Source organism: Coturnix japonica, chromosome 11, assembly GCF_054131305.1.
Source record: "Coturnix japonica strain WE chromosome 11, WE-NBRP24, whole genome shotgun sequence".
Taxonomy (NCBI): domain Eukaryota; kingdom Metazoa; phylum Chordata; class Aves; order Galliformes; family Phasianidae; genus Coturnix; species Coturnix japonica.
The window spans coordinates 23068881-23093044 of record NC_140673.1 but is presented as its reverse complement, the minus strand read 5'-3'; the positions used below and the strand labels follow the sequence as shown (position 1 = coordinate 23093044).

General features: G+C 41.1%; 1 protein-coding gene across 26 annotated transcripts in view; it reads right to left on the bottom strand.

The window, feature by feature from the left end:
- ELAVL4 (ELAV like RNA binding protein 4) overlaps positions 1-24164 on the bottom strand; it is a 73382-nt gene that overhangs the window by 23052 nt on the left and 26166 nt on the right. For all 26 annotated transcript variants that reach the window (XM_032446208.2, XM_085512349.1, XM_085512354.1 and 23 more), the window contains exon 2: positions 16511-16751. In XM_032446208.2, the coding sequence (XP_032302099.2) occupies positions 16511-16751 (241 nt within the window). The remainder of the gene's footprint in view (positions 1-16510; positions 16752-24164) is intronic.

Below are 24164 nucleotides of genomic sequence, written 5' to 3'. Positions count from 1 at the left end.
GACAGCACACACCCAACACTGCAGCCCTGCAAACCACAACCCTCAGTGAATTTTCCTAGCACAAATTTGCAAGGGAAGTGAACGACTGAAATATGGAGACAATCAACTACATGCTGCAATACCAACAGGGTCACAATGATTCTTTGTGGTATAAAAGCCCCACACTTGAATTGGGAAAAAAAAAAGTCACTGTAATCCAATTTAGTTGTGCGTTTAACTGCTGTTCACTGGACCTGGGCATGGTACTTCATGTTTCACAATGAATACGTGTCTTGGAGATGGTAGAGAAGAGCCATGAGAATGACCAGGATTGAAATGCTCCATCAATTAAAAAGGTAATAGGGACCGATCTGTGCCTGACCAAAAGAGATCAAGGTGAACCTTAACAGCACACAGCAGTATCTGAAGCACAGATTAACCCCTCCCCCCCAAACAACATCTGCTCTGGATTACAGAGATATTAAAAACCTACGGTCCCCACTACAAAGAATTTCTCACAAAAGCAGAGAATAGGACAGCAACAATGCTAACTTCCTTAAGCTGTAGATTTTTTGTCTCTTGCCCAAATGTAAAACCTAATTAAAGCTGCCCGCCTGACAGCCATAACACACGCAGCACCGAGTGCCGATGCCTCTCTGTGACATGATATCTTCCTCCAGAACTAGGCCAAGTCTGACAGCTCATCTCGCATTAGCCAGGCAGAAGCCGTCAGACTGTAACAGCCTTCAGTCACTCTGGGTTTAGGACCAAAGGATAAAACAATGCTCACCGCTAATTCTCCAAGGCTCCTGGCTCCAATTTTCGTCCACTTAAACCTCAGCCAACATTTAGGGAAGAAAGTGTTGCCAGGCTGAATGTGCCTATTGAAACAGCTGAACTCAGCAACCGCTGTCCACGTGTGACTGTAATGCAAGCACATTTGCACTTCTGGACCTAACCAACAATCCCCATTCATTAGATATGTTCCCAAAAATACTATCAACAGCAGCAAGAGAACATGCTCGTCTCTTTTGCTCGCTTGATATAAGAATCGCTGTTTTCTCCATCTTCTAAATAACAGCCTCAGAAGAGATCTGAAGCTCAAGGTTCTGCTCCTGGTAGCCTTCTTTCAGAGCACAACCTTGTAAGGCTCCAATCCATCTCAGGAGTGTTTTAAACTCATTCCTGGAAGGACAAAGAATGCCTGCAACTCATACAAAAAGCTGTATGAAGTAGAGGCTTTTGGAGAAGGTTACATAAATGCCACTGAGATGATGCATTCAAAATGTACAAAGAAGGTCAAGTGAACTGCCTATATTTTTTATTTTTGTATAAAGTTTCTGTAACGTTCATCAACAAAATGCTGCTTCCCTAGAAAAGGGAGATGAAATATGTAGAGAAAACTCTAACTGAAGGAAAATGAGACCCAAGCATAGGACTGAAGCTTTTCTATAACAGCACCATTAATTTTACTCAATTCCATGCTGCTTCAAGAAGCAAAACCTGCTGTCACCCCAGCAATGCACTCTGCAGCCACAGAAGCCAAATGGGAGGGAAGCAGCTCCAGCACACAGTCCTCTCCCCAGCCCCAACAATTAAATCAAGGCTGTCACGACTTGCTATAACACCACTATAAAGGTAGCTAGCATGCTCTGCGCTTAGCACAGCTCTCACAGCATCAATCTAGCCTACAGTTGTTTACTAATACAGATGCTTTGTTTTGGTACAGACTAGGATACATTCAAGAAATGTTGCCCATTAGGAATGAGAATGTATCTTCCTCCCATCACAGCAAGACTTCCACTTTTGCAAAAATTATGGGAAAAATATGAAGCCTTAAAAAAAAGAGCAATAGCTTTTATTTATTACTCCCCCACTTCTGCAGGAAGACTACACAAGCTTTGTTTGGGGACTCTATCAAATTAATGCATAAGAGGTACCCTTATTAGCCCTTTTTAAAAGATACTCCTCAAGAACAAGTTGGCTGTGTTTAAACATAGCCCAGTCTAGAACCTCAGATGGTACAGTACACCTACAGCTCAGGAGCACTGCTAGTTCTTAGTTAAAACCATTACTGGCAAGATTCAAATAGCAGTGGAAGACGCATCTGCTAAGGTCCCACCAGAGAAGAAAGGCAGGATTTAGCCTCACATAGGAAAACCCTTGTAGCAGATGCCCCAAAAAACTATGTCTGGAGCCTTTGGAGTGAATAAACAAAATTAAACCCAAGCCTCAGCAAAAAAAATCCCTCTGCTTCATAGGCAGAAGGCTTGGTCTAGCTAAGACACCTGCACAAGTGTACACACTGACATGAACCAAGCTCAGGAAGAAGATCCCTCAGCACATTCTTCCCTTAAGGCACCAAAGCCCTGATCCCCAAACAGCAAATGCTGAGCTCTTCCTGTAGGTGGGAGGAAACACCAGGATTGCGGCAGTGGTAGGAATGTCAGAGAGATCTGGATGAGAGCTTGTTTGTGCAGGAGACAATGCTTTTCTGGGGGCAATGGCTTACACAATGGACCTCTGTGCACTGAGGACTCAATCCCCTCCAGCCCGAGTGGAAGGGGTTTCTCCATCCCCGGCCTGCTCCAAAGCTCTGGATAACTGAGAATCCCCAAAAGGAAGCCCCTGCCAACAGCGTGCTGCATCCCACGTAAAACACTCCCTCAGGGAGAGGATAAAAGGGAAAACGAATCAGACGTACAGACACCACTCACTCGATTTTAATATCTGAATGGAAAGTGCCAGATACCATGACAACAAGCCTCTAAGAATAAAAGGGGAAAAGAAGGAAAAAATAACATTGCCCAAAATGCAAAGCCGAAGCTATAAATGTAGCTAAAACAATCAAACCATTACTGCTAGTGAGTTATCTGTGATCCCTGATCTCGCTGTTGCCATGTGGAAAGCCACTGGGCCCAGAATACAGTTACCTCAAAAACAAGAGACCCAAAAACCAAAAGCCTGCAGCAGAAAACAAGGTCATTCAGCCAAAACCCTGCCTGAAATGAAAACCCGATTTCACCAGGCAAGGCCAGAGGAGATTAAAAAGAGGATCAGTTCTGTCCTTCTTTGCAATTTTGACAAATCCCTTAATGAAAGACAATGTTATTTAATGTCTTGGTCTTTGGAGATGCTGAAGCAGTAACAGTTCTTACAGAGTGAAATACCAACAGTCATCAGCTGCTTTCCCTCAAAACTGAACGCTGAAATGCTTCTCATTCTGAGGTAGCTCTACATATCCATCCACGGAACAACCCAAAATCAAGGGCACTAAGCAGAGCCCACCACCATCACAGGCACCACCAGATCCTCCCCAAAACCAGGCACTCTCAGGAATTTCAGGAAGATGTTCAAATCCATGCAATCAGTCCCTTTCAAACTCAACCACAACAGTAATATAAAACACGCTTACTCTTCCATATAGCGCTTTAGAGTCTTTTAAAGGCTTCTAGCATTTCAGATGTTCTGCATCTCATGCAAAAGATGACTTTGCTCTTACCTGCGTGCTATACAGAGCCCTAACAAAGTCAGCTGTGTAATTACTGTACTTGAGGACACGGACTAATCTGCATGCAAAGCTTAAGTGTCAGTTTGAGACAGATGCTGCTGACTTGGCTGGAGCCTTCTGTGGTTCCCATTACCATAGCACGGAGAGTGCTTTATCTCTGCAATGCACCTTTCCATGCAAACATACTTTCTCAAAGTACTTTGATTCTTATTTTGGAAGAAGAAAAACTGAAAGGCATTGCCATTTCCAGGGTGAACTTGGATGGCATAACATAATCAGAAAGAAAACTAAAGCTGTATTCCCCCTCCCCCTACTAAGACAGTAACCTTATTATTGGTCCACAGCGCTTTTGTGTGCTGTGCAGGGCTGGAGATGCCTTGTAAACAACGCACACATTCCACATGCTCCACACAGTCACTGCTCCTGTCATACACAGGACAACCAGAGTTCCATTGCTGAACAAATATTTGGACTTTTCCCCTACCCTTGTGGCATCTCCTGCTTTGCTTTTCCAATCCTTTCCCCTTCCCTAAAGGAACCACACAGCCCCTGAATTAGCAGCTGTTCTGGGAAGAGCAAGGCTGCACTCCTCCCCGCTTTGTCCCTGAACAGAACAGGGACTGTACTACAGAAATCCACTGTTCAGGAAACAGGCATGAATGGAAAAGAAGCAGTCATGACTTATCTTAAGCAGCACATTCAATGCTGAAGAAGGGACAAATTGAACACAAGAAAACAGAATACAGAAACACAACAGGCTAAATTATAACAATATTCAATAAGAGGCAGCAGAAACAAACTACAGAGAAGTGAAAAACAAACCAATGCAGAAAGTGGGAAGCAGCCGTGTGGAAAGAAATTTGCAATAGCAATTAAAGGAGTCACTGAATTAGACAGAAACGTGTCATGTGTGGCAGGAAGCCTTCCACAGCCAAAATAGGCTGCTGTCACATCATGCAGAGGGAATACAACACTGCTGGAAGAGCAGTGTTTAAAAAATAAGCAGCTACCTTCAATTGTAACAACGAACGTATGCACTGGAGATGCAAGGAGGAGAGCAACAAACTGAAGACAAATGTCAATGATCAGCATGGTTTTAAATCAAGCATGACTTAGGGCCTGAGATGACTTAAGATTAGAAATGTACAATGTTAAAAGGTTAGAACATGCCACCCCCTGGCTCAATGGAATCTAAAAGGAGAACCAAAAGCCTAAGATACTTGAAATGTGTAAAGGCTGACTGAAGGTGAAATATATTCTAAGTGTGCTGCTCAGTGTTACACAAAGGATGAAATTACAAAGGGTAAATTATATGGCCCAAACCCAAAAGAATAGGTACCCCAACAGTGAGACCAAGCTGGTCATCAACAAGGCACATCATGACAGCAGGTGCACCATCCACTCCTGCTTCCTATTCCAGAAACTGCCATCTCCAAATTGAAGATAAGAGCAGAAAGCAATTCAAACGTAACACTTAACAAGGGAACAGAAATGGAAGGCAGACTAATTTGATATAGGTCAGGCTTCAAGCAAAGCCACAGTGACTTCTGAATATTGCGAACCCATCACAGTTTGCACAGCTCTGGTGCAAATACACCACAAAGCTGGAGCTTTTTGTGAGATGGCAGACATCCACAAACTATGTCTGTGAAACACGCTGTTGTAGAAGGCAAGAGTGGAAGGATGAGGAGAAAAGAGCCACAGCAGAGCCCAGCCGCTCACCGGGCTTCAGCTTCCCCGGTGGTACAGAACATCATCAGCACAGAGCAAAGCAAACTGCCTTAATGAAATACAGCAGAGCTGAGTTTATAGGAAAGATGTTTTTGTTACAAGATTAAGAGAATACTCTCCTGCAGAGGAATGAGGAAAGAAAAGGCACAGCTGAAGTATGAAAATCTAGTGAATCTCCAAGCCTGGAAGCACTTCGTGTGGAAACTGCAGCAGTAGCACTTGAAAGGAAATGGTAGAGGCACATAAAACCAGAGAAAAGGGAGTATGCCTTGCAAATTATGTAGGATGTACAATGCAGCAGCTGTATGAAACCTGGTTGGCTTCAAATTCACAAAGCCTCAGTAGTTTTGTCATTAAGTGATTTAATTTAGCAGCATTTAGGGTTTTGTACCTAAACAGGCCGTCCAACAACAAAAATCCAAAAGCCACCACAAGACTAAGAAATCTCACAGCAATTCTGAACAATGACTCAGAACCGCTGTTCTATCTCAAGCTGCCTGCTAATTAAACTCTTTGAGCTCCACTAACCAGTCTTTCCAATGCACAGAGGACAGTCATTTATTACAGGCCAGAACACAGAATTTAATATTAGCAACAAAACCTGTGTCTGCAGCATTTTTATCAGTGAAAACAAAAGCTGCAACCTGCCAGCACCAAAGGTTAATCTCCAGTATTAGATTTACGCAGATTACTTTACACAGCATCTGGGAAGATGCTGAGAAAAGTAAAGTCACTTAATCATATTCTGAACTGTGCTACCTATAAAATTCTGCTACCTATAAGTATTTACACTGTATCGAGCCTACCTAAATTTGCTTCAGCTTTAATGCAGAACTTTCAAGAGCCACACAACAAGGAGTTTTCTAAAAACAGTATTTCTAAAGTCTGTAGTATCTCTGATACTTACAGAACTAATGAAAGCTGTTTAAAATCAGTAAGCATTACAATTGCTGTGTGCATTACTAACCAGCCCTATCACCCAAATTTATTGATAATTGCACTGAAAAGGAAACCAGTTCTCAGTAAATCCCTCCCCAGCTAAAGCACATGTTTCCACATACCATTTTTAAGGCTATCAGAACTAATATACTCTTCACTTGATTTTCCTCCAAACTGAAAAAACAAGCCTTTTTAAGGGTGACACAGTCTACCAGTATGTTCTCCAATGCAACATATATGGCTCTAGAAACACCACGTGCAGAAGTCATAATCACAACCAGTTCTGGCTGGGTGATCACTAGAGAACATGGTACAGACTTTATGATAGCTGAGTTCAGTAAGGAGATATTACTTTTCAACATATTAAATATGGAGGTGGGTAAGCAGTAGAAGGGACAGGAGGGAAGGAGCAGGCAATTTACAAGTATTTTTTCCTTCCTTCTGTTTCCAGTTGGCAAAATACCTCACCTGGTACAAGATGGTACCACAGCCCTACAGAAGAAAATCGAAGGAACAAAGCAGCTATTCTGATGCAGCACAAAGTAGGTAGGCAAATAACCTACCAGCCAGTCTGGCTCCCAAGCTGCTGTTCATGTGGTCTGGAGTTATTTTGTTTAAGAATGAAAGCTTCCAGAACAAGAAAGAAGAGAATGAAATGGGGGGGAGATGCATGGGTAAATAAAAATGACACAGATACAGTATGTAGGAGAACAGAGGAGTCTAAAAAAGGAATCGCTGGAAAATACTTTTTCCTTGTTACATGTCCTATCTTACCATGCCCTACCTACCAGGGAAACTGAAAACACCCCCTCCATCTAACCAACAGCATCTTAAGGAAGATGGCCTCATTTTTGGGTCCTAGGATGCTGTAAGCAAGAAGAAGCCTGTGGATGGTAAAAATCAGGTGCTTTAAAAGCACGTGTGAGAACAGACTACCTGTATAGGGCAGCAAGGACATTATACCTTTTACCACACAAACAGCATCCCCTCTAGTGCAGCAACAATTAATCATACTGAAGATGCTGCCATTTATTTGCTTGCAGGTGAATACGGTGCAGTTTTTCATCCATCTGCTGTTTCAACACCCCTTAAAAACCATCTAATTGAAAAATATTCCAGGCTCTTGTGAATAAAAATAATGAGTTCAGTTTTTTCCTCAAGCAGATATATTCCACTGATTAAACAGATGCTGTGAAAGCCATAAGAACAGCAGTACTGGGTCAGAGCAGCGCTCTGCCTAGTCCAATATCCTGTCTTCAGCAGCACCTGCAAGTCAGTAACTTGCATTGATATTCCTCAGGGAAACAAGCAGCAACACCTGCAAAGTCAGTGACAGATCCTGCTCAAGGAGAACACATCCAACAAACCAAAGCAGCGAGTCAGCCAAAATGGAGCTGGCGAGCAGCGTCAGAGAAATAGACCTGGACTTAAAATCATGGAATAACTTCAGTTGGAAGGGACCTTTATAGGTCATCTAGTCCAACTCTCCTGGAACGAGCAGGGATGCCCACAGATAGGACATGGTTGCTCAGAGACCTGCCTAGAATTCATTGACATTAAGTTTCTTCTACATTTTTAGAGTAAAAAAAAAAAAATCTCACAGGGAAGAGAGGGACTCTAAGATGAGCTTCACAGATGGGAAATGTGGTATACAAGTAAAACCTGAAACAAAGCTCAGAGCCTAAACAGAGTTACAGACTGAGATACAGACTGACCCAAGCAAGAATTATGCTCTACAATCCATAGTATACTAAGTCAAAGGTTGCAACTCTTATCAATGACTGCTCCAGGAAATGATATAAATCAGCCTAACAAAGCTCAAAAACACATGCCCATCCACTGGCAGAGGCTGAGCATCAGAGCAACTTCCAATAGCTAATGGATTACTGACTATAAGCATGTAACTGCTAGTGAGCTGCATACAAAGGTTAGACATACCATTTCAGCTAGCAAGTAAAACTATTATTTACAAGGGAATACAGAATAGATAAGCAGCATTAATGATAAGCAGATGTAGAAAGCAGTGGTAAATTTTCCTCCCATCTACTCTTGCATACAATTACTATTTGACTACAAAATGACCCTCTTAAGTCCAGTATTTAAGTTTAAAACACCACAGTTTGAACCTCTGAAATGTTCTGAAAGCAAACCAGATGGAAAGGATTTAAAGCCCAGCAAAGCCTTCATTTAACAGCTACCCCTGAAGAAATGCTGCCCTCTGCAGAGGGTCACTCACTTGAGAAGCAGATGGGAAACAGGTTGGCTTGATCATATAAATGGGTCCTCACTCAAGTTAGACGCATCAGAATGACTCCAAAAGCAGCAATCTGAGAGATGGGATTTAGAGTGGATGGGGGTCTGAAGAGGCAGTTCATTTCACAACGGGAATAGCAGAAATAGAGAGAAAAAAAGATGGGAGTTCTCAAGGTATATACTCCCATGGGCAGCAAATCCCAATCTGGATTTAAAGGTCTCAAGGAGGCTACTTCCAGAAGCTGAACTGAAGGAAATCTTGCAGTACTCTTCTGGCTGTGGGTAGAAGCATCTGCATTCTAGAAGGGAAGTGATGATGGATTGGATCTGTGACAGAGAAGGGGCAAGAACTTCCTAGCTCATGGAGTCTGAGAAAGATAGTGCAGGCAGGTCAAATCATCGTGGTCACAATTTGTAAGAAACCAGGCAGGCAATGGACAAGTGCTTGGGAAAAAAAAAAAAAAAATGTAAACCTTGGAGCCCTGGAAGGTGAGGTATCTCCTGTTGCACTGCCTACTGCTGCCATAACAGACCCCAGCTCAACTGGAAGACAATGCAGCATTAACAAACACTGCTGCCCATCTCCAGTGCTTCCCTGGGGTTTATTCCTTTTTCCTCCCTCTTATCCTTGTCTTCCTTGTGCTAAAAAGAAAGAAACAAATGTTAAAGACTGGAAAGCTGGATGAGTGCTGAAGCACAGACCTAAGGCTTGTAGATTAAAAGGCACCACAGTTTAAAAAAGGGAAAGCAGGACGCTGAAGCCAAGGACAGTTCATCACCTAACAGAGGATTTCACCAACCAACCCATTTCACCTGGCTGTTTCATGATAAATAGCAAACCTTCGTACATAGGAAGAGGAAGGGAAGCTAAGTGTGTTAGCGCTCTAGAGGAACCAGTACTTGTAACTCATTAGACTAGATGAGAAGGTGTTATTTACTCAAAACAAAGAGCAGAAGAATAAACTAAACTTGCATTGAAGGTATTTGACACTACAGAACAGTCTCAGTAGTAGGCGTTTTTCTAAGCTCAAAAGTCAAACCTTCTTGCTCTACCTATTTGCCTCCCCAAATAATCCAGAAATGGAAATTCTATCATTCACCTGTGCACACACCAGACAACTGCAGAAGTGATAAAAAAAAAAGCAGATACAAATTTGATCATTTCCCTGTGTTTAGAAGAGACATCAACTCCAACCAAATACATTTTAGAAAGTCGACCAAGATGCTCATTACTAGTTCTGTGTTCCTGCCTACACAGCACCAATGAATTTAGTTCACATACTTAATGAAAATATTCATTTAGCTGATCAATATTTGGGAATCATCTTGAATCTGCAGCCCTTACAACAGGCTAAAACCCAATTTCAGTGTTACTTATCTCCTCTTGAGCAGAGAACATACTTCAGGAAATAAGAAGCTACAAAAATAAAATAACTAGGTCACCAAATTAAGATCAATTTATCAAGTCTTTAAGAACATTCAGAACCACACAGTTAAAAACTAATTCTGGATTTTAGGTTTAAAGGATTCTGACACTTTTGCTTTTTATGTCTTCCAGTATTTTACCTTCCACATGCAACTGAAGTTCCCAAAAAACCCAGTTATAGCCAAAAATCAAAGTATGCTCTGTATTCCATCTGATTTGTAGAAAGAATGTTCCTTTTTCAGCTTCAGAACACACTGCAAGAGTTCTGCTTTCTTGAGGACCCAAATTTCAGCTACACTACTCTGACTACTCTTTCCACGCTACATTTTGACCATGGACTCACCTCTCACATAAGTCTCCTCTGCATCTACTAGAACACAGTCAAGCCAATTTCTGAGTCACTTCCTAAACAACTGAAGGTAATTCAGCGAATCCGGCATTATTTTCCAGTTAAAAGAACTCCAGGAGAGTACAAGCTCTGCCGCATATTCATCTATTCTCCCCACTTCATTCCATAAATATTAAGCCCTTTACTTTTGAAGAAGTGAAATGGAGTGAAGTTAAATACTACTGTTTACAAGTCCTTCCCATCCAGCCCACTTGGGGTGGGGTGCATGCTATGAAACATTGCCTCTAAATGCAAGTAAATTCCAGAATCATATTAACTTTATAAACAGTGACCACAAGACAATGTTCTTCTACTCCGAAGGACTACAAATTCTCATCTATCAGTGGAACAAAGCAGCCACCGTCAAACTAATCTGACAAGATCTGTACCAAATAAATAATCAGAGATCAGTGACTAGTTATTGCTGCTTCACAAAGAATTACCACAATATCCTTACAAGTCAACAAGGGAATAAACTACCTCTACAAGGTACTTTTTCCCCTAAACCCTATTATTAGGTAGGCTTTATGCCATGAGGCATGGGTTTACGTACTTCCTAAATATTTTTATAAATCTTATCTAACTAATCCCTACATTCTGTAATCCTGTCTATTTTATGTATTTTGAATAAGCAAAAACCGCTGGAACCAGTAATATCTCAAAACAGAATGAACTTCCCAGGCACGATCAGCAAACAGGACATCTCATGTAGAAGCAGCTTATGCCCAGATCAGGTTGTATCACAGCGAGCTATTCTTATCTGCATATGGGCCATACAGCTATTTTCTTCTTCCCAGCAGGAAACGTTTTTGGTATGCCCTTTTACAAAACTGCTAGAGCAAACAGATATAAAGCACTGGCTGTCTTTGTACATGAAGTTCCTACAGCTCCTAAACATAAGTAATTCAACAATTTATTTTAAAATAAAGCAGGTATTTTGCCCCTTGTTAACAAACAACCAGCACAATTTTAATATCTCTGCAACTTCTAAGCTGGGTCTTTCAAATTCAGACTACATCATCTAATCATAATCTACTGCCATGAACTGTATTACAGAAAGGTCTCTTTCCTACAGAAAAATACAACTAGTAGTCTTGCTTCTGCTTTGCATCTTTCATCATGACCTTGGTTTTGTTTCCAGAGCTTTCCGAGTTTCCTCTTGATCTGAAGATGGGCACTGTGACTTCCCTCTTACCTACTCAGGGAGCAAGATCTCCCACTGCAATAAAGCTTAGCTCCAAGCAATGGACCAATACCAGAAGAGGCTGGCTTACTACATTTAAGTACTGTTTTCTTGCTATTGCATATTTCGTAAGACTCAAAAGCTTCCCTCCTGGAGAGCCTTACTGTTAGGCAACATGATTATGACTGGCTTTCTTTCCCCTTGCCTCCTAGGGTCACCACCACCATGTGCAGAGCCAATTAATGGCTTCTCCTGAGGATACAGACCTTCTCCAAGCAAAGCTCTCACAGAAAGTCACTGATCCTGGATGAGAGAATTAAAACTGCTTTAAAAAAAAAAAGCTCAATTTAAGTCCCAAATTTCATAAAGTGCCAGATAGGAGAACTCAGCACAAAGCATCCCAAACAGAACCACCAGTTCAGCACCATACACCATCTATTCCCGTTAAATAAAATGCGTGCCTTTCATTTTACTTGTTTGTGAGCCATTTCTTATACAAGGAGCATGAAAAAAAAAATAAAAAAATCTAGTGCAGACAAATGAAAGATACCAGCTTCACCCTTCATGGGGTTCTGGAGCAGAACAGGTTCACACTGACGTGCTGGGAGTACTGCCAGAGTATCCACCACTGCAGGCTGAATTTACTGGTGTGCATACAAGCAAGCTGACACTGTGAACACTTCTCATATGGAAGACCGTGCCTATACTCATAATTCTGTATCATTTCTGATGCTACCATTGTGTAGCTTTGGGTTGTTGGATGGACAACCCACTACTAGATAAAAGTAGTAGTTCTCTCCCAACACATTCTAATACATAGATGATACCAATTTGAGTTAACTGTTTCTCTATTCTGCCTTTGAATCATCAATATTTATATGATTATTTCTGAACTGCATTCTTAACCCTGGTCTGTATCAGTCCTATCATAATTACTTGAAATAAAAATAAAAGACACAAAACTGCATAATCAAGAGGAAATTCAAAAGGAACAAATTAAAGCAGGGATAGGAGCAATGACGCTCCTTGATTACATATGCAAAGAACATCAAACTGCACCACATAGCAGGAATATGCAAACTCAATGCATCACTTATGACATCCTGTATCAATAACTATTCTGCTTTACAGCGTGCCTGAGTCATTGTAAGGTATGAAAAAATTGAGATCCAAAGATTTTAGAACCTGTTCATTTGAAGATCAGGCGATACGAATTACTGTGTAGAATGCAGAGAAAAAAATCTAACTCAGAAGAGCTCAGATCAGGTAAAAAAAAAATCAATTAGAATTCTTAACAAGCATCTTCCTTCTCCCACCCACAAACTAAGACAAGAAGGATGCGGCTGGCCAGCAGTGCCCACAGTGCTTCTGACAGACACTGCACTGAATCTTTTGCTTCCAAGCATGGGACAGAAGGTCAGGACATTCTGAGAAAATAAATGCTGATGAACTCAAGCCATTCCCTCCCCCAGCTTAAGTCAGAGATTCACTGCTAGCTTTGCTTTCTTGGAACAAAAGAAGAAATGAAGCACATCTGCAAAAATATGCTGTTTAGCATCCCTTGTAAACACAGAGCCTCACACCCATCCCCAAAACCACAGTGCTTCTCCATAAAGTCATCTCCTCTCATCCAAAGCTGTACTAAAATGTTTGTGCCATTTGTGTTTTGTTTTCTTTTTAAACTCAAATTCCTTCTCCTTATTTTTGGAAAGCAGCTGATTAAACCTGAACAACTGGGTTGTTGGACGAAATATGCTGTAGCTATGAAATGGTACAGCAGGGACCAGTTTCACTGTTAATTTAAAACGCTAGAATTAATTAGGTAGTGTAAATGAAGAATTTAATAAGCACACTTTACAACCACAAGTTCTGCTTTTATTAAACACCCCAGCCAAACGAAGGCAACTATCTTCAGTCGGTTTTTCCTTCTCTTACAGTGAAAAAAACACTTTCCTATTGCAGCCCCTCCCCCATAATTAAAATTTATGCCTGACTTCCATCTCCTCTTTCAAGTCATTAGCATCCTTTAAAAATGCTACTGTATATCCTGCCTGTTCTGCGAAGCTACCAAACAAAACCCAAGTTTACAATTTTGGTTTTGAATACCAAATTAAAGGCTGTCTTAGAAGCTGTCATTCCTATTCAACTCTGCACGGTGTACTACCGAATTAGCATATATTTTTTAGTAAGGCAACATGGTTGTTTAAACATGTGTCTTTCCAAAACGAGGGGTAACATCACGAATAATTTCCTTAAAAAACCCTAGTGCTGTTCTAAGAGACCTGCAGAAAGACTCGGAGCAGATGATTATTGCTGACATATACTCTTTAATCCACTTAAAATAAAACAGCTCAGACCACAAATTCTCTCGAAGGGATACTTTAACAGGCTTTGTTTAGCTTTCAACTCCCTGAAAAAAAAAGCATTGAGTCTAAATATTATTTCACAGTATTTGTGCACCTGCTTTAACAGGATAAGGAGCACAAAATTTAATTGGTTCACGCAAAAAAAATTCAATCTAGCCTCAGAAATATGCTCAAGATGTTTTAATACAGTTTCTCCAGACTAGCTACTTCACATGAATTGGTCTGTGACCTTTTCCGTGCCTCTAAACAACTGTTAAAGAATTTGTTTACCAGCATACATTTAGCTGAGATTTATTAAGATAAAATTGAGCAAACAACGAAAGATTCAGAAGCAGACAAACCCAAACTAATTGTTTCAGACCTCCACCAGTTCAGCACAAGACAAGAATCTAATATTTCTACTACAACACAGCTTTGCTGTCAGATAAATCCACAGTGAGTTTTAATACAGAAAAGCAGCAGAACCCCCCTGAGAAGTCAATCACTCCTGTAACAGCCCACTGCTTTAGTAACCCTGAATTAACACGAGGGTTAAAAACGCAGCCTGAAATGCAGTGATGCTGTATCATCACAGGTCTTAAAACTTGATCAGACTGAACTGTTTTCAAAGATTCACATCACAGGCTTTGGAGGACAGTCCTGGTGGGCTTTTTTCCTACCCAAATTCGGTTCAGTTAATTCCTACTTGCATCACCTTCTAAAACATGGAGGCTTTTACATCACACAGGGATTGAGTCCTGAAAGCACACATATATATATATTTTTAAATAAAAAGGAATATTTGCTATGAAGTTACTGACTTTAGCTATTAATAAGCTTTTTAAAGAAAAAAGCATAGGCAAAAAACTACCCAAGAATATGTCAGCGAGATCACGTCGCCAATTTCTCACATCTTCAAATACAAAGACAAAAGCCTGGAGATGAAACAGAACAAGCAGATGAAGTAACAGCTCTCCTTACAAAGGCTGCCAATTCTCCACAAAAACAACACACAGAATATCTAGAATTCTGAGATCCTATTTCAAGGAAATCCCCATCAATGATGAATACAAGAGGCAAAAAAAGTTACTAAAATATAAGACCTGCCACAAAGCAAGATCCAAGCGAGGCACACTTGTAGACAAGAATCAGTTATTCACTTGGGTCTCAAGAAACTTGCAGTTCTCTTTCCCAGACCATTCTCAGACTGAAAAGAAATATCTGGGACCAGACTTGTCTGGTAGTAGGTATCAAGTATGTCATATGGTGGGGGGGTACTGGGACAGACAGGCATGTAAAAGCGGATAACTTGAGCTCTTGGCATGGAAATTTTTGGAAAGGAGAGTATGAGCAAATTGTTTTTCTTTTAAGTTGAAACAGAAGAAGAATAAATAAAAAGTCAAGTTGATTTTTCAATCTGTTTTTTCCATACCCTAAAGCTGTGTCCCGATCAGAAGAAATATTGAAATAGATACATCATAGTCAACGTGCAAACAGAAAGCTCTGCCGGACTACACTTCTGAGGACTTGAGCTGCCCTGGGGCTACTGCCATTTATTATGTGCCTTGCGTTAAATAAGAACATTGCTGTATGTCAGGAAGTAAATAAAAAAAGAAACATTGCATGTTTAGAAGCACTAAGCAGATAATCCTAATGCTGCCAATAAAACAGCTGCCAGGCTGCTACAGATGTAGGTATGAAGACTTGTCTTTTCAATTCTTCATTTTGACAGTGCCTCCTTCCAGATGATGCACACTCAAGCTGCCAAGAGCACATCGTTGGGAAGGGACTGCTCCCATGCTAGAACCCTTTCCTTCCCGAATCTGCTGCACTTTGTGCTAAACATAACACTGGTGACATACTTAACAGCAGTGAAATTTCAGCTGTTCACCACCTACAGTGTGAGTACACACAACCCATAAAACTAACCCATAAAGCAAACCACATGAAGTCACTGCTCACCCTGCTGACATTCTGTCCATCATTGAATTTCTGGCTGTGGCAGCAAGGATGCAGAGTAAGCAAGGTGCATCAGCACCTACCTACACCTCCTTTAACAAAAGTGGAGACAACTCTGTCTCCTATGAGGTCAGATCTGTAATTGGAAGCTTTTTTCATTCTGAAGGCACCAATCAACAGGTGCTACCTCATGCAGGAAGAGGTCACTGTAAGTGTGGTTCCCTGGAAACACCAAAGTTCATAAACCAATAATCACAAATGTTCAAATGAGATTTGGAGCAGCAGCTCCTAACTACACACTACCGCTGCTCCAGGAAGCCAAAGATGCTACGAACGCACAGAACCACAATGACTCTGAAATGTTAATATGCAGAAGTTCAATGAAGGTACTATGAAGTCCACAGGAAAAGTCAGAATTATGAACAGTTGGTTGGCTCGAGAAATTCAGATATATTTGTACAACCAAGTCAATGTTAATTAGGAAAAATAAAAGAATGATGAGGAAAGCCGTGTCATCTTCTGAGCTCTGCTGCAAGAAGCTGCTTAGGAAGCATTACATACATGCACACTGATAGTCTGTTCTACCCCTCAGAGCTGTATGTGGGCTGAAGGAAACGCTTTGCCTGTAGATCTACAGCCAGTATGCATGACTGAAAACTGAATCAGAAGAAGCTTGCCATGATACCTGCAGTATTTCTTGTGCAAAGCACTTGCAACATGAGCACAGAGGTCTTGTTGACCTTAAGTGTAAACTGACCCTGATGTACAGGAAAGCAAGCAGTGCTCAAGAGCTTACCTGTGATTTTGTCTCTCACGAGCTTGCAGGATTCTATTTCACCAATGCTCCCAAAGAGACTCCTGAATTCCTCCTGGGTCATGTTCTGGGGTAAATAGTTGACTATGAGGTTGGTTTTGCTGTCATCTGTGGCAGCCCCCGTCTGCATGGGGGAAGGGCAGTTTCTACTGTTGCTGGAGGGTCCATTGGTTGTATTGGAAGTAGGGCCATTCGACACCTGAGGCTCCATGGTGCTAATTATCTAAATTTAAAAAAAAAAAAAGAAAAAAGAAAAAACCTTAAGTTTCATAGATAGAGCTGCTGTTTTTTACAGATACTCAATAGCGAACGAGTAGGTAGCATTCATGGCCAATTTAGATACTTCAACAAAAGAAACCGGCTTGATTCCTCTGTTATTGTTGCAAAGTAGGTCATGCTAGTCTTTGGCTGTGAGCATATACTAAGATGCAGTTTAAAAAATCCTTTTTTGTTAATGCAAAGCTGATTTCTGCTTTCATCACGCAGCCATTTTCACAAATGTATATTTAAACCACATAAATTTAATTATAATTTAAGGTAATAATCATAATTAAAATTATAGTTCCATTAAATCAGATGAAATAAGTGTACAGCACTATATGAAAAGGTAAAATATTTTACCTATTTAATAACTGTATCACAAAGTGCAATGACAACAACATTAACCAAGCACAGCCAACCTGCAAAGTGTCGTTATTCGGGCTGCCTTTAGTTAATAAAAGCACCGTGTCCCAAGGCACAACACTCACTGGTTCCAGGGATGACCTATATTCTCCAGTTATATTTTCACTAACAAACCGACACCACTTTAAATAATAAAGCCCTGGATTTGCAATCTACAGAGATACAAAGGTCTTCAGATAAGTTACTGGAAAGGTTTAATCAGATAAAGCTTATTCAGCGCAGAATGGAATTTTAACGAGCGGCTCTAATTGAAATACAAAACTCCATTTTTTCACCAAATGGACTCGGGACTTCTCCAAAACGCCACATACGAAACTATTTTGCTCACACACACAGGTGACAGCATCCCTGCTGTCAAGAGTGTGCCCAACTATGTGGTCACAGCTGCCTACATGCCCATTCGCCTGCAGGCTACACACTGGAGAACAGTCAGCTGCAGAGCTGTGCAGATGTGGATGAAGGTGAACCTGGGTGCTCCAGGACCCTGCAGGGACCTGCTGTGCCCAGGGATGGGACAGGACAGTGAGCAGGACCCATGGGAAGGTGTGCAGCATGAAGGGCACAGAGGAGAGCTACCAGCACCGAGTCTCGTGCTCATCTCATTCTGTAATTATTATAATTAGTCATGACTTAATTAGCTTTCTTTTTTGAAGCCAGGGAGGTATGTACTGTGACAAATTAGGCTTGTAGTTGGGTTGGGAGGGGGGCACCAGAACAGAGTTGTATGATCTAAAATAAACTGCACCAGGGTGGTTAAGCCTCTAGACAGCTTAAGCACTGGTCAGTTTTTTGTTTTTAAACTGATACATTTTAGTCTTTCTTTAAAGCTACATTTATTAAACAAGCCTTCTTTTTAATCAATGGAAACAAGTTTTAAATTACTATTGTTTTTGATTACTGGGCCCCAGAATACATTATGCCGTTTTACAGTTTCCAAGTAAAAGGAAACCTTGCTACATTATACTTATAAACAAGGCCTTCAGCCACAACGCAGAACAGCTTCAGAACATCAAATCCACACAAGCAGTAACCCAGCAAGTAACCAGTAACCCAGTAAGTAACCCAGTAAGCCTCAGAGCCCCACTGCCCAGTGTGCCCAGACTCCAACACCTCCACGAGGCAGCACCCACCCATACATTCAGCACAGCAGACCTTCCACTTACCCAGGATTAGCCATACTCTCTTCCCCAATCCCATTTCCGACATGTATTTACTCGCACACACTAAGTGCTTCAGACACCACTAAATCTGTTTAGCTCAGAGGTCCAGCTGGAAGATAATCTTTTGATCTCTACATCCCTAGCCTTACAGCGGGTGCTCATTCCAATCCTAAGCTTTGCTAATAACCTGCTGCCTGTGCAGGCTCGTCTCACCCTAAGGATAATACTCTAAGCCCGGCAAACTCATTATCAATATATACATATATACACACACCTTATCGGTCTCATTAAAGTAAAATCCTGGGGTTCTTCCACTGCTCCCCCCAGGAGCTGAAGAGGAGAACACAGGCCATCGCAGGCAGAACAAGGCCTGGTCCTGCCCCATCAAGCAAAACCTGACAGTCAGCCAGGTTCAGTCAGAAGATGGCAGTGACACAGACACCGCTAACAGCAGCTCAAAGTCATCTGACTGTATCCTTTATAACACACAAAGGCCACCAGAGAAACTGCAGTTTTAGGGACCAGTCCTGGCCCTCTGAAGCCAGGAGGAGAACTGCTTGTGGCTCTGGCTGTATCAGAAGCAGGCCTTCAGCACAGCATGCTGACAGAGCTACATCACCTATTATTAGCAGCAGCAACAAAAGCTATGTATAGTTCCCCACGATAAACAGAAACCTCAGTCTCTTAAAAAAAATATCTATTCAACAAAATCTGAAGCTAGCTGTGTCCTACTTCTGCGTTTCGCGAACTCCTCTTTGCTGCATTTTAAACATGCTTACCTTCTACTCCATACAGTAAATACAGTTTAAGGTATTTAACAAATACAGAGCATCAGGAGTAACCTAAGCTGCTCAGTAAAGTCTGTTCTTGATCAAATACTCTCTCATATAGTGCATCTCCAAATATCTCAGCATAAGCCACTATCACCCCAGGCATCAGGGTTTCTTCCTGGTCTCTCTTGGCTCCAATCAGATCTCCTGATTTGTCAGTAGTAGGGAAGCATCTATTTTAATTGTGGCCCTTCAAATCACTACAAAACTGTAAATCACTACAAACTGACTGGTACATAAAATTTAGATAACCGTCAGGTGCTTTATTTACCGCAGAATTTCAAGTCCATACAGAGCCAGCTCTGCATAGAAGGGTTTAAGAGCCAGAGGAAGCATCTGAAGTTCTCATGGGCATAAAGGAACATCACTTATTTTACACGTACGTACTGATTCCCATCATTAGAACCCAGAAAATCAACACTAACAAGAAACGTAAATCCCAGTCCCCCTTCTCAACACTGTCCTCAACCCTATAAATCGATGAGAACATTGATAGTAGCTGATTTAACATTAAGAAGTTGTCAGCATGTTATTTTTCTGAATAAATGTAGTTTTTCCTCATGTAGAATTTCAGTATGCCACTCACTGTTTGTATAACATGAGCATACACTTTGAATTCAATGCTTATATTGCAATATGAACACTTTTCAAGTAGATGCTACAGTTTCCCCAGCAAATAGTTCATTCTGATTATGCTGTAACTACAGCTGATAACATTAATTAATGTTAGCACTTTTTATAAAATCTGAAGCGCTATGAGAGGAGGTTATGAATTTATCTTTAGCTCATAAAGATAAAATAAATGCAGAAATCCATCAGTGACTGCATACAAGTAGAGATTTTTTTTGGAATATGGAATAAACTGCAAGCCCTTAAAGATCAGCATGAAACCTCCTTACACACTACCTAAAACTAACACCTCCATCGTTCCGCAGCCCTTCCCTAACCTACTTCAGCTGGAATCTCACTGATACAACCACCCTGTGTGCAAATGTATCCATGCTACTGGTACATAACCACAGCTTTTTGCTCCCCTCTCATTCGTTTTCTTTTTAGCCCCGCACTCAGTACTGCAACATTTTCTATATGCAGATAAACAACGACTGAAGAAAAAGTAAACCGCAGTTACTATTTTTTATACATTAACAATTTAAGCACCAGTACTTTGAATGTTCCAGGTCTGTAACATTAAAAACCAAAATTCTACAACTGCAATTATGGTTTGTTTGTTGTTGTTAAGTTAAAAAGGACAACTCATACCTCAAATTCTAGGTATGTTTCAGAAGGCTGATTTTAAGCATTGCTTCTTGGTGTGGCAACGTATCAGCCAGGCATCAGGTATTTCAGTTTGACAGATTTCACAAAGGAAAGCTTTGCTGCTCAGGAATTCAGCACCAGCCTTGCCTGTGTTCTGCAATACACTGCTTACCAAAAGGCTTCGTATAATCCCTCCTACAAAATATCAGCAACACATGCACACCACAACAACCCCTACAATCCAAGCTATGTGTCAGAAATACTTCTGTCATATCTCCATATACATTTTCTCCAATTAATTCAATTAATTTAGTGCTGCTGAATTATTAGCGCCGACAATAATGCAAAGAATACCTGTATGTATAAACAAAGCGATTACAAAGCTTAAACAAACCACAATGACTGACATTTATCTTCAGCTGCTATTACAGTAAGTGTGTAACATCCATCTACCATTACAAAGCACAGTTAATGAATCATTTAGAAAACTACCCACAGACTGAATTAAGACAGGCTTATCTTCCTATTGCATGCATAAACAATAGCCAATGGCTCCATAAATGTAAATATACATGTTTTATATTTACAAGATTTGCTCTCAGTAGACTGAAAGAGGTCTGTCTGTTGGACTGAAAGACTGTCACAGACATGCACTGTGACGAGTGTGTGCTCAGCAAATAATTTAACACTCATTCTTGTTATCCAAGTTACATAAGCTCTGCTGCCCGTTTTCCACAATAAAGACAAATTAATTTTAGATGTGGAATAAAAAATAGGGTAGCAATTAACAAGCTTAAAAATAAGCGTATGTACAGGCACCGGAGTGTTTTAAACACACCACAATCTCTTCCTTAAGAACTGTAAAGGATTCATGTGGACAGCTCCATTTTGAGGACTTGGAAGTCAAAAACGTTATCTATGAATAATAAACTGTTCACAGCACCTAAATGCCAAGAAAAATGATGGTCAATTACGTCTCATGAAGAATTCATGAGGTCTAATTTTATTTTATTTCTAACTGTTCATTAATGAACAAACTCGGAACATTCTCTCATAAAAAAGAATTTAAATAATGCAAAGCTCTTCATCTAAAAAAGCTCTTTAATTAGCATTGCAAGTTGTTTGCTTTTATATGGGAAAACAAATGGTGCCATGGCAGAGGTCCCACAGCCATCTCCCGAATAAGATGACAAAAGGAAAAACAAACAGAACCTCTCAAACAAAACAGAGTCACAATGCTTTCCTTTCTATAGAAAGAAACAGGTTTTTTAAACTCCCAGCATCTCTTCCTCTAAAAGCAAGTAAGTCAGTGTGGCACACCAGCCTTGGTCCCATAAGAACTTCCCCACAGGTTGAAAAGCCCAATTTGCAAGAGCTGCCTGTGCAGCCCAGCTACAGGCCCTTCCATTGCCCCCCCATATCGACAGAACCTCCATGCCAAAGCCAGAAGGGCCCCTCACAGGCACTGAGTGAAACAAAGAGCTTTTAAGACCTGGCCCCTCCACCCTTGACCAGCATTGTACACCCCTAACCCCATTCCATGCTGCTCCTCCTACTTGCTTCAGTGGCATTAAGCACAGCCCTACACTTTGGCTGAATTTTGCTGGATCATAAAAATCAGGACAAATCTTGTCTCCCAGCAGCACAGGCAACAGGCACACACCTCTCCTCACGGGCACATTGTGTGCGCTTCCGTCAGCACTGACCTTTAGAAAGGCACCAAGTCTGCACTAGAGCTGCACAGAGCTTCTTCTCTATAGCACAACTGTCAGATTTCACTGTCAATTATGTTTTTATTAAAGTTTATGTACCACACAACTAGATTTTGCTATTATTTACTTAATAAACACATCACGAACATGAAATAAAGGAGGAAAACTAAGCTTTTGAGCAAATCTGCCTGGAGGTAAATCCAATATCCCAGAAGTTATTTCCTAAACCCTCCATATTTTGACTTCCATGCTCTTCCAGGTGCTCTTTCCCTCCCTTCTTCTAGAAGAAGGAATATTTGAGCCATACCTGTTTTTAAGGCATCAAAGTCTCAGTTAAAGATGAGCAGTTAATGAACAGTCACTACTGACTGTGGCAAAGCTACAATCTTCTTACTGATCTGTTTCAGTAACTGTACTCAAGTTGAATTGATGTCCAAACACTTTCACCAAGTTCACAATTACCAGGTGCCACAACAATTGCACAGAGAAAACAGACAACCCCAGTGGAGAAAACAAATGCATTCACTTCAGGAGACTACTTCTGCTCAAACATGTAAGTTGTTTTCATAGCTCAACTTGCCTTGATCTAATTCACCATAGGCCTTTGTGTGATGATGCCAAAACAAAACAGCCTGCCCCCAATCTGCAGCACAGTGAATGTAAAGTTTATTGGCAGCATGACTTATCTGAAGGACAGAAGTGATCCCAGCATCAAGTAACGCTGGATACTGTCAGGGTAGGGACTGTTGCTGCTCCAACACAATTAAAAACATTTTTATTTCAAATTTTGCAGAAAGGGCAAAGAAAAATAAACCAAAGGGAAGAATCCAAGCAAAATGCTGTAGACACAAGTTATGACTGCTCTAGAGGGGTAACTCCATATCCTCAATACCAGCCTAGTCATAGCCTTACTTTTCCTTAAAAGCCATTAAAGGCAAACCAGCATTATGACATAACCATCCTCAAAGCGACAAATCCAATAACCACAAAACAGGCAATAACAAATGCAAATACGTGAGATCACAAAGTTGATGCGGTTTCTTATTCTCACTGCAGGTATTCTGAGGTTGAGAAACAGGACTGCAAGGCACTACAGTTCGGGTCCTGTAGCTCAGAACTCCTCGAACCAACTGGAAACACACCAAACTGGAGAGCAAGCATGAGCAATCAACCCCACACACAGGGACTTCTGGGAAGCACAATAAAGCACATCCTTCACTTTCTGGAAATACCTATGGAGAAGTTATGAGTCTTGGAAATCTCAGCACAGCTTGGTTCTATTAATCATTACTCTCCAAGCACCAAGCAAAGGCCTACACCCATAAGCCAAACAGCCCTGGAGTACCCAAGAAACTAGACATCACTCTAAATCCCTTTGGCATGAAACATTCTATCAGCACTAGGGACAGGGAGAACTAAGGTAGGAGGCAGCATCAGGGATGTTACCTACTACCCTTGCATGAGGCTGACTCTCTAAAGAAAACAGACTTCTAGGAAATCAACTGGTTATACTTCAGAGCTGTTTCGCTAGAATTTGTTCGTAATCATTTCTGACACTGAACTTCATTTACATATGAAGATAGAAGAGAATCCAGCCTTGATTTCACAGTATTCAATCACAGCTCTGGAATGTAGCATCAGAGGAAGCAATCAGAAAATGCCAGGAGAGAAAAATGGATGCGTCTTGGGTCAGCCTGGTAAGTTCCCAACTCAGATTGGAACACCTTAAAAGAAGCCATGGCCAGCAGCAGGCCTACCTGTGTGCCAGAGCTGGGCCACCAGTGCTCCTGCCCACTGTGCCTCTGAGAGCCTCTACCAAAAGGCTCAGACACTTCTGAAACCCCAGCACAGGAAGCACAGTCAGACACTGCCTTTCAAAAGAACAGTTTCAATCACCCTGCTGCCTCCTCCAAACTCACATTGGACAGCTCCGTTCCGAAAACCTCACAAGGGTTTACTTTATTTATTTAATCAATCTGTACTGCTCCTTATT